The sequence below is a fragment of the Brachycentrus maculatus genome, unplaced genomic scaffold (assembly GCF_059751285.1).
Source record: "Brachycentrus maculatus isolate JH-2025_06_01 unplaced genomic scaffold, ASM5975128v1 h1tg000041l, whole genome shotgun sequence".
Classification (NCBI taxonomy): domain Eukaryota; kingdom Metazoa; phylum Arthropoda; class Insecta; order Trichoptera; family Brachycentridae; genus Brachycentrus; species Brachycentrus maculatus.
In genome coordinates, this window is record NW_028280795.1 from 794409 (window position 1) to 805115 (window position 10707).

The 10707-nt window shown below is 29.4% G+C and overlaps 1 protein-coding gene across 1 annotated transcript; it reads right to left on the reverse strand.

Moving 5' to 3' along the window:
• Positions 1-2248: 2248 nt before the first annotated feature.
• LOC148312425 (uncharacterized) lies at positions 2249-5173 on the reverse strand. The gene is made up of 2 exons (XM_088277330.1): positions 4397-5173; positions 2249-2677 (listed from the first exon to the last, which is right to left on the reverse strand). Exons 1-2 carry the CDS (start codon positions 5171-5173, stop codon positions 2249-2251), a joined length of 1206 nt encoding a protein of 401 aa, XP_088133456.1.
• Positions 5174-10707: the final 5534 nt, after the last annotated feature.

The window sequence follows — 10707 nt, forward strand, 5'->3', positions numbered from 1 at the left end:
CAATAAAGACAACACTGCGTCAATACATGAAGTACCCTATTGACCATTGGGTGGGGATAAGGGTTAAAAGAATAAAGAAGATAGAAAGATGATTTTTACGTCACATATTAGGAAAAAATTATCTAGTTGTTCGTTCGGCAACACTTGATACCTGGCGTAATATACGTACTTTATAGTCGTAAAACGTAGAAATAAAATTATATTTCCTTTTTTTCGTTACGCAAATTTATTGACTTACCCCTTTTATATAAGTACGATTACTAGTCGCCTTTTTATCATTTTGATTGACCGACTTTATGACGACATTTTACGACACATTCAGAGATACCTACCTACTACGTAGCGCATAACTCGAAAATATAATTTAAAAACAAATAAACTTCTTTTTTAAAAAAATATATTTTTTGCTGAAACTTTGTGGAATATTTCATAAACATCATAAATAAATAAAAAAAAACTTTGTTTTCAATTTATATTAATAAAACACAAACTTTGTTTTCAATTTCTTTTATTTTTTATTTTTTATTCCAACCGCGGTTTCGAAAAATTATTTTGAGTGTGCCTAATTTTGTTCACAAATACTAAAATAACAAAGGAGCATGATTAATAAGTTTTTTTTTTAATGTATCATTTTAAAATTATAACACTGTTTTTTTTTCTTCATAATCTTTTATGTTGCCAATCGCTGATTGTAAAAGCGTATTTTTGTTCAAATTAAATTGCAACATAGTGCAGGCATCTCAAACGTCGACTCATGCTTGCATAATAAACTTATCTTATCATTAATGATAAAAATCTTTATCGATAGCTCAGCGATAGACATCCGCATATCAATTATTTATTAATTAACATCGCAGTATAACTGTCATGAACAAATGCATTACCCTTTAGATTTTTAAAATCAATCATTCTGCCATATTCTGATTTTATCAAGTGTTTAAGAAATATGTTTGCATGTATTACATATCGCTCATTCCTTTCAAGAACGTCATAAATCAAAAAACTTGATTTTTCAGGATAACGTTTTAAAAGTTTAAAAATATAATACAATATATTAAAAATAAATATCAAGCCACTTATTGAACTTTTTACTCTGCAACAGATCTTTTTAGGTAAAACCTAACTGTTTTTTCTCCATTTGAAAAATATTCAGTTTATTTTTAAAAGAATTACTTAAACAATACATTTTCTTCAAAATGCAAAACAACACTCTCTGACCTGTAGCGGGTAAATATTAAGTAAAAAATATGCCTCTTTTGCTGGGATATATTACATTTTCTGGGCATTCCGAAAACATGCGCAACTGAAAATTTACGATTTTTGATTTATGACGTTCTTGAAAGGAGTGAGCAATATGTACATTTTTCGGTATTTTGACATCATTTTGAAATTTTTTTTAAAAATAAAAGTTTAATATTACACAAAGATAATAGATCTTTTTAATATTAAAATCAAACACCAATTTTAAGAGTCTACTAAGTTGTATATTTTATTTAAAAGTAAAACATAAAAATTCGTGACAATTATTTCGCCTTGATATGGCATTATCAAACAACTGTATACAGTACGATAGTAGTTTGATAACGGCTTAACAAGGCGAAACAATTGTCACTATTTTTATTTATTTCTTTTATCGTTTTTAAAAAAAAAATATACAACTTAGTAGACCCATTAAAACAGTGTTTGATTTAAATATTTAATATGTAAATTATGGAGTTATATAAATTAAACGCCAAATCATTAAATAAGATTATTGATATGCCGGTTCATATAAGAGGTGGTTAAAACCAGCTCTTCGAAAGACAAAAAGGAAAATATAATTTATTTTCATAATTATATTACTGCCATCCTGCCATTTTAAAAATGTCGACTTAAACGTTAAAGAGCAAAAAAATATATATTTAACGAAAACAAACACAAATATTATATAAATACAACCTATTTTACAAGCATATCGTTGTCATACAGGAGAAAATGACCAAGTGCATTGTTTTACAAAAACGTGATCATTGACTATTTGATATCATACTAGCTTAATATTGCCCGGAAAAAAACCCAAAGGATTTTAAACTTGGAAATATTATATATTGACGAGTTAAAAATGACTAACTGCATTGGTGTTTAATAGTGACTTAAATGGCCTTCTTGAACATTTTACGTTTTGGTAGTTGGTCACTTTCTTCTATACGACTACGATATGAATGATGCATAAATAGAGCTTTTGTATTTCGAAAAATAACGTCACAATTTAAATTATTCCAAGTTTAGCATAAATTTCTACAAGTTTGTTCAATCTTTCGACAGCTGTTTTACTAATGACGATTTGAGCTTCTGATCCACCTTCCATGTCTTTAGCAGAATCTTCTAGACTTCTAGCACTTTCCGGATCGCTTAGTGCCATGGGAACAGTGCACATAGACATGATCAGTCCAAAAATCATGAATTTTTTCACGTGCTCCTTAAAAACTTTTTTCGGGTAGGTTTTTTCTGGATCGCATCCCATTTTATATATAGTCAAATTCAGCGTCGAATAGTAAATGTCTAGTAGGTCTTGAAAACGGGATTCAAATGTATTCAAGTCCATTGACATGCATGCCATATAAGCAATGTCAGTTATAGGAGAGGCCAATCTCGCAATTTGCCAGTCAATGAATACTACGTTGGTAGGTTTTCCATTCTGAAAGGAAGCGATAAAATTGTAATTTAATTACCAACCCTAAACTGTAATTGAAAATAAAATAGCTTCATGAAACATCAAGAAAAATACGAGTTAGGAAGTATTTTATACCTCTTTCAAAGGGCAGATTATATTACGAAAGCAGGATTTTTATTATTGTTATTAAAAAACAAACAAAAAAATCATGAAAAAAACTAAGTAACGCGATGGTGTTAAGGTTCTTTAAATTAAAAATTGATATTTCCAATCAATTTGAAATAAAATGCCTGTTTGTCGAGGGCTTATTTATCATACTTTATTTTGAATGTTTCTGTTGTTGTTGTTTTTGTCAGATTTCTGTGATTTTGTATTCACAAGGGGATTGAAGTAAAAATGAAAGACAAAAAAATTGTAATTATTGGCTGCGTATACTTTTAAAAGCAGGTTTTTTTAAAGTCATATATTTGCCAGTGAAGCTATAGGTACATATATGTATATTTGATACTATTGATAATATTAATGCGTTAGCGCACAGACGTACGAATAGTAATATTGAGTGATGATCTTTTAAAAAATTTTGTGAATATCTAAATATTTTTTAGAAGATTATAATATATATTTTTTTGTTTTTAATGGTGTAAACATAAAAAAATTAATATACTTATCTGAGATTATCTATAAATACTCATGATAAATATTTCTCACGATAAAGGAATATAATATCATCTCAATATTTTGTTTACAAATGTATAAAAAATGCATTATATTTAGATTTCTGGATTGAGTATAATTTTTTAAGTAAAAAGACAAATTTGATACATCTACTTAAGATAAATAAAAAAGTACTCGTTCGTTTGTTTAAAAAATCCTAAAAACCTTTTTAGGGATTACTTTAAAACTTTCTTACAACGTCACATTCAAGTACGCCCGTATTCATTATATACGTATCCATACAAATAAAATATCTATCTATAAAAATGATCGTTTGTTCAAAATCTTAAACCTCATATTGTTATCCACCAATGTCTTTGAAGTTTCGCCACGACGCCGACGCCGACGTTGAATATGAGCACGTGCTAGTTTTTATATGTCTTTTTATCTATTTAACCAGACTCAGGCACACCAACTCGTGGCCGGGCATAACTATACCTAAATAAATCTTTAAAGTTAAGGTATGGAGCGGGGTTTCTCCCCTGATTAATTAAACTTACGAGATATTGCTTTGTTATGTATATTGTTATATGAATCAATACTACGAGTACCTTTGTATTTACTTAAGTCAAAATTGACGAATGTAAAGCATGGTAAGTGAAAGGATTGTAATTCAAAATAAAATAAAACAAACTGCGTAAGGTAATAATAATCATAATACGAGTAATAATCATAAAAGTAAAAATAAAAAATATCTAAGGAACCTCTAACTATTTTTATTTTTATCATCTCAAAGTGTTAATTGTTTTGGAAAAATGGTAATTAATACGTATTTGCATTAAAATATCTATATATTTACATTTTTTAAAAATAAAAAATAAATATTTGTGTGTTTATAATTAAAACAAATATTTCAATTTCATACTATTTCTGTGAGCCTAAGCGGCTCATTATTAGAAAAAGGTATCAAATTGTGGTTGAGTGGGTTCGAACCGAGAAACTCTGACTTAAGAGTCCGTGCAATAGCCACGGGACCATAACCCGACATAAACCAATTTTATTTTTCAAAATGAGAAAAAAATTATTTACCTCATATTTGAATAGCATATTATTATTCCAACAATCTCCGTGGCATATGGCATTGTACGGCTCGCTTAATTTCGCATCCAAAGTCTTGTAAAGGTTGTCAACCATTTTGGTGATGAAGGATTCAGTTTTCGATCTGTTTTTGGGATTCTTTATAACTTGTACAACTTTATTCGCCATATCGCAAACCATTTGAACAACCGTATCACCGTAATTCATCGTTTTAGGAATATACTTGGATGTTAGATTCGAAAATGTGGCGGGGTGTTTTTCCCTTAACACGAACGAACTGGCGTGAAATCTCGCTAGGTTCTTCATAATGAGGGACGAGTGATCATAATCGAAAGGGTTTCCTTTGTTGTGCATTGTGAAATTGAAATCAGCTAAATCTCTCATGATTATCAGCTCTTTAAACTCTTCCGTGATTCCTTTATAGAATACGGCAAATGAGAGTCTTTGATCATTCGGAATGCTGCTGTCTTCCTGAAGTTTCTCAAAAGCTGGAATTAAGTCTTCGTAGATGAAAATTTCTCTTTTGTAAAATTCGATAACTGGAGCCAATTCCCTGCAGGCTGTACCGGGAGGCGCTTTTTTCAAAAGCAGAGTCAATGGTTTCACTGCGTTATTGAGAGGCTTTATAAACACTCGTGATATCACACCGAGGTAATTGTCACCAGTAAAGGCTTCTTCCTTGATATCCAAGTCATATTTTCCGAAATTTCCTTCCTTCGTCACCTTTTCAACTATCGATATAACGTCACTGGTAAGCACGACAGTCATTTTAAAAGGGTTTGATAAATATACACAACTCGACACGAGACGGCAAATGAAGCGAATACGTACTGTGTAAATAAAGATGAATACATCTCTTTTAAAGGGAGAAACAGTGTTCAGTCACGTGTTTGTGCGTATTTTATTATTAAATATAGAAATAAACGTTTGTATCGTGACAGGTTGTCTGTTATTTAGCGAGCACATATAATTTTACTATTAAGTAAATACTATGATTTATTTATTAACAAGGAAAGAAAATTAATAATAGCTTATAAAACAATAATTCAGTTATAAATACACAATACAAATATGCATATTTCCTCTTCCGTTATGTAATAAAATTAATAGGAAACAGCAGACGTTATATCAGTTGTATTGAAAAATGCTGTCTTATATTAACTTATTGATTTCACATTCCCTTACCCTAAAAAATGTAAATGTATATTTTTTTAAATGGTTGAACGTGTGAACTCTTTCTCTACCCTCTTCTTCTTCTTTCATGTTCACTCCCTAGGTGGAGCACATAGCTACCACGAGACGTCTGTCACGCGCCATCTCCAGGCTTCCCAGGTCAGTCCAGCATCTCGAAGTTCCGCTGAGTATAGTCGGTGAATGGTCGTCAGCGGCCTTACGGAGTGCCAGAATCCTCGGGGTTGGAAGAAGAGACGAGAGAATAATTCTCTCAGGTGGCATTCTAAGGACACGTCCCAACCATGTCAAACTTCTGGGCTGTTGGATTCTTCTCCTCATATCGTCATTCCTGACAAAGTCACACCACTTTACACCCAGTATTCGCCTCAGGCACCTATTTTCCCAACGCTACTTTGCCATAAATCATGGAGTCTTTGGTAGTGTAACCGCAACTCAACAAACCTGACCATTAAAGCCACATCAGGATAGATTCAGTTCCCGATGTTCACCCGGTGGATAAGATCACGAGGATATCCTTGACTTGCCGCCTTCTAATGTTTTTATTTTTTATGTTATAATGTGTTGGTATGTAAGTTTGTATCTACACACACACACACACATATATATATATATATATATATATATATATATATATATATATATATATATATATATATATATATATATATATATATATATATATATATATAAATTATTGTTAGACATAAGGGGTGATTGTGTCTACCCTGTATTGCGGTTAAAGGAGATAGGGAGACGATGAGTTGAAGTAGGGAGTAAGGGTTTTGCATTAATTGCACAGTGGGTTGGGGTGGTTCATACCGCCAAGATTTGGTCTGTTTCGCTCGTAATTGCTACCAAACTGATCGAGTGAACTAGATTTGTGGGGAAAATGAAGTGGATGCCTCCATAAGGCACTTATTTATGTAACTGAGAGTACGCTAACAACCCTTCCTATTTTTAAAAGAAATGGCATACTTGCAAAAAAACATTTACAACATTTTGAGTGTGTCCAAATACTTGTTAATACTATTGAAATTAAAATAACTCTTGTTATCTCCAAAAACAAGAGTAATTTTCATTCAATTTTTTTTGATATCTCATTAAAGATGAAGAATGCCCAGATTTCCATATTCTTCTTCATCTTCGATGAGATATAAAAAAAATGCAAATAAACATGTTTATCCTAACCGTACTGTAGTTGATATTTAATATGAATTTATGACGGTGCATAAATCAGCAACTATATATTAGTCTCAATCCGTTTTTTTTAAATTTAAGTACGTTTTGTTTTTAATAATTCAAGGGCAGAAAGAAATTTGTTTTAATCAAATAATAAAACAAAAAAACTGTTGAGAATATTTTGCATTTTAAATTATTTACAAAAATGAACATTGTATAAATTAACGTAAATTACACATATTTTTGGTAAAATATTTTCTTTATAATTATCATTTTTGGTTCAATTTATTATTAATAAACATACTTTAAGTACAATATTTTCGGAATACAGAAAACTTATTACAATTTATATAAATAAAAAAATGGTTGCATTTAAGGACAAAATAACATAATTTCTGTGGAAATATTTTCGTAATATATGTACATGCTTTGTGAGAAAATATTTTTGGAATAAACATATTTTTACGACAATATTTGTGTTATTTACATACTTCCGTGATACATTATTAACTATTATTTTTTGATTTCTCATCAAAGATGAAGAAGAATATGGAAGTCTGGGGATTTACGGGGCTGACGACCGTCATAGGCTGGTTTAAGTGATCACTTTACACATGTGTAACATTCACCAATTCTACCCATTATTGACACAAGTATTTGGACACACTCAAAATGTTGTAAATTATTAACTATTGATTATTTTGGGTATTTTTTGTGTTCATAAGTGTTCCAATAATATTTAAAATTATCGTTATTTGATTTTTAGATATCGTTTAGGGAATTAAAACCTCCAATCTTCCCTCATATATTATTAAAGAAACCGTGGCATATATATTTTTTATGATTAGAAAAATTATAACGTACATTGTTTTTTAATCAATATCTCTGAAAATACTTTCATTATTGTATTATGATTATTCATAAAAAGTGTTTTGTGATTGATGGAAATGTCATTTCAGATACTCTCCTAAACATTTGAAATAATTCGGAAGAATCACACCACGTTCAATTGCAGAAAGGTATTTACTTCACAAATTTCACAACTGATGGCAACACTATTCAAACTTACAAAGGAATTGTATCTTTGCAACCATGTATAAACACAACAGTCGAAAATTGATGCAATGTCGGTATTTAATGGTGGTCAAAATAGTGTACTTTACATAACATAGCATAGTGGTAGAAAGTTATTTTATTTTATATCTAAAATGTAACTTTCTTTTCATATCACTATAAATATTTCATTTTAACTTAACTATAATGTCTACCGGTTTCGAAGCTAACCGCTTCTTTATCAAAACTGATAAATACTTGATAATACTACAAATAGTTTTGATAAAGAAGCGGTTAGCTTCGAATCCGATAGACATTGTAATTAAGTTATAATAAAATATTTATAGTGAGTTTAAAGCAAAGTTACATTTTAATTATAAAATCGAGAATCACAAAGTTAGTGCATCAAATATAAGTTATGATTTTATTTTGTTAGTCCAACAAACACACCATGATTTACATGGTAAATAAAATATTATTCTTTTGACAAATAATATTTCTGCAAGTGCAAAACGTATGTTTTATTGATTTAAATGCCAGAGTAATATGTGGATGTCTTAAGTAATTACAGCACGTTACTAATTGGTAGTGTTACGGACAATTACGTTTCTATTTTCATCTGGTCATAATTGTTTGATTGCAACTCTAGACATATAATCATCTTCAATGCTACTTTATACTGTCGAAGTTGGTATGTCTGGCTACTAATATAATATTGTCATATTTATATGGAAAAAAAAGATAACGGTGGCAGTATTTGATATTTATTTTTTGAGGGAAATCGGCAGAAATAATGATTTGAATTGCCAAAAAAAGTAGGTACACCCGTGCTGTAAATTTATAATACACGACGGCACAAAATTAACCTTCCCTTCCGGTGCTGAAATTAAACACACGTCCCGGTGTTGGGAAGTCACTACACAGTAAAAAATTGGCGATTTTAAATTGAAAAAATATGGATACTTTTATAAATGAAGTAAAAAACTATAATAATTTAGATTGATTTTCTAAAAACAACAAAATCATCTGGCAACGCTCACGAATCAAGCATAGGTCCACTCTTGTCGACAGCTCAAGAGCTACTGCCGCTTACCCGATATCTAGCCAGAGAACATTAACCTTTGAGCTCCTCACGCTTGCACAGTGCAAGTATGCAAGAATGAGATGCGAATACAGTGTCGCGGTTCCCGCACACTCTTCACGCGTTGTTTATACGCGAATTTGCTGCCGATATTCACAAAATACCTCCGATGTACCCGATAAATTCTGATTATTATTAATATTATTTTCTAAATCAATGCGTAAATATGTTAATGAGGAATACCTAAAATCTTATCCTTGTATTTATTATATTTATAGAGTTATTGATGGTTATTAGATGCAATGTGTACAAGGTACACAACACCGGGAAGGGAGGGTTAATTAAAAGATTTTACAAGTTTTGCAAATGGCATTTCATTTGACTTCCATCAATCAACTCTATATCTTAATACACATGACCATATATTTAATAAATTTTGATAAATCAAGAAGTTAAACTAAGTTGTGTGTACGATATAAATAAGAGCATAAAGCTATGAAATCTTTTATCCATAAGTATATTAGAAGTACTTTTAATTTATAATATACTCTCAGTTATGTTATACAACCAATAAATAGCATAAGGTGAATACCAATGGAAAGGAAGACGAAAATGCATAATCATCTTGTTTTATTTTTATCATCAAGGTTAAGTATGAGTCATACTGAACCTTCATGATAAACAGTAGGTAGGTACCTTAATATTGAATGTCATACTGTATGACATACAATATTGAGATACTAAGTTGATTATAACAAAACTGGTTTTATGGCAATAGTTATAGTTCAACGTCGCATTTCAGTGGAAAAAGATATTAATTTAAATTTCAAGAAAATATTATATGGTAATTACCAGTATATGCATAACACGTTGTACCCAAGCACGTAAAGCTGTGGTTCAGTGTGCTAGTAAGCCAATGAGTATATATATATATATATATATATATATATATATATATATATATATATATATATATATATATATATATATATATATATATATATATATATATATATATATATATATATATATATATATATATATATATATATATATACAAATATATATATATATATATATATATATATATATATATATATATATATATATATATATATATATATATATATATATATATATATATATATATATATATATATATATATATATATATATATATATATATATATATATATATATATATATATATATATATATATATATATATATATATATATATATATATATATATATATATATATATATATATATATATATATATATATATATATATATATATATATATATATATATATATATAAATATAAAATATACTGTAAAAATGCTAATTTTCAAATAACTTTTTGGGTGTAAAATTTAATTTAAAATTACTTCATCGTGTTTAATAATTTGGCCCGGCCCTTGATTCGGAGACAGAATGATAATTTGGCATCAGACCTAAGAAAGGTTGGCCATGCCTGTTATACACCATACTAAGTTATTATACTGTGGAACCCGTTGATTGGTTTTCCACGATTCCCAAGACTTTTCGCGATATTTCTAGGGCTTTTGAAACAATAAAGAAGAACTTAAAAATACTTAGCCAATGTAATAACAGCAAACGGAACTCGGTGCAGTAAGTTTTCCGGCAGATGAGAAAACTGAAACCATACCGCGCGCCGTAGAACATTTTCCGCTTCATACAGTAAGGAATCTTTACATCTTAAGGAAATACTCGTAATACAGTCAAGAATCTTTATACCATAAGGAAATACACGTACAATCGTTATTACTA

What these genes read in the sequence shown, in the direction of transcription:
- LOC148312425 (XM_088277330.1), bottom strand. Translation starts at nt 5,173, where the DNA reads ATGACTGTCGTGCTTACCAGTGACGTTATATCGATAGTTGAAAAGGTG. An exon ending in ATATGCTATTCAAATATGAG is followed by an intron (nt 2,678 to 4,396) that starts GTAAATAATTTT and finishes GCTTCCTTTCAG; the next exon opens with AATGGAAAACCTACCAACGT.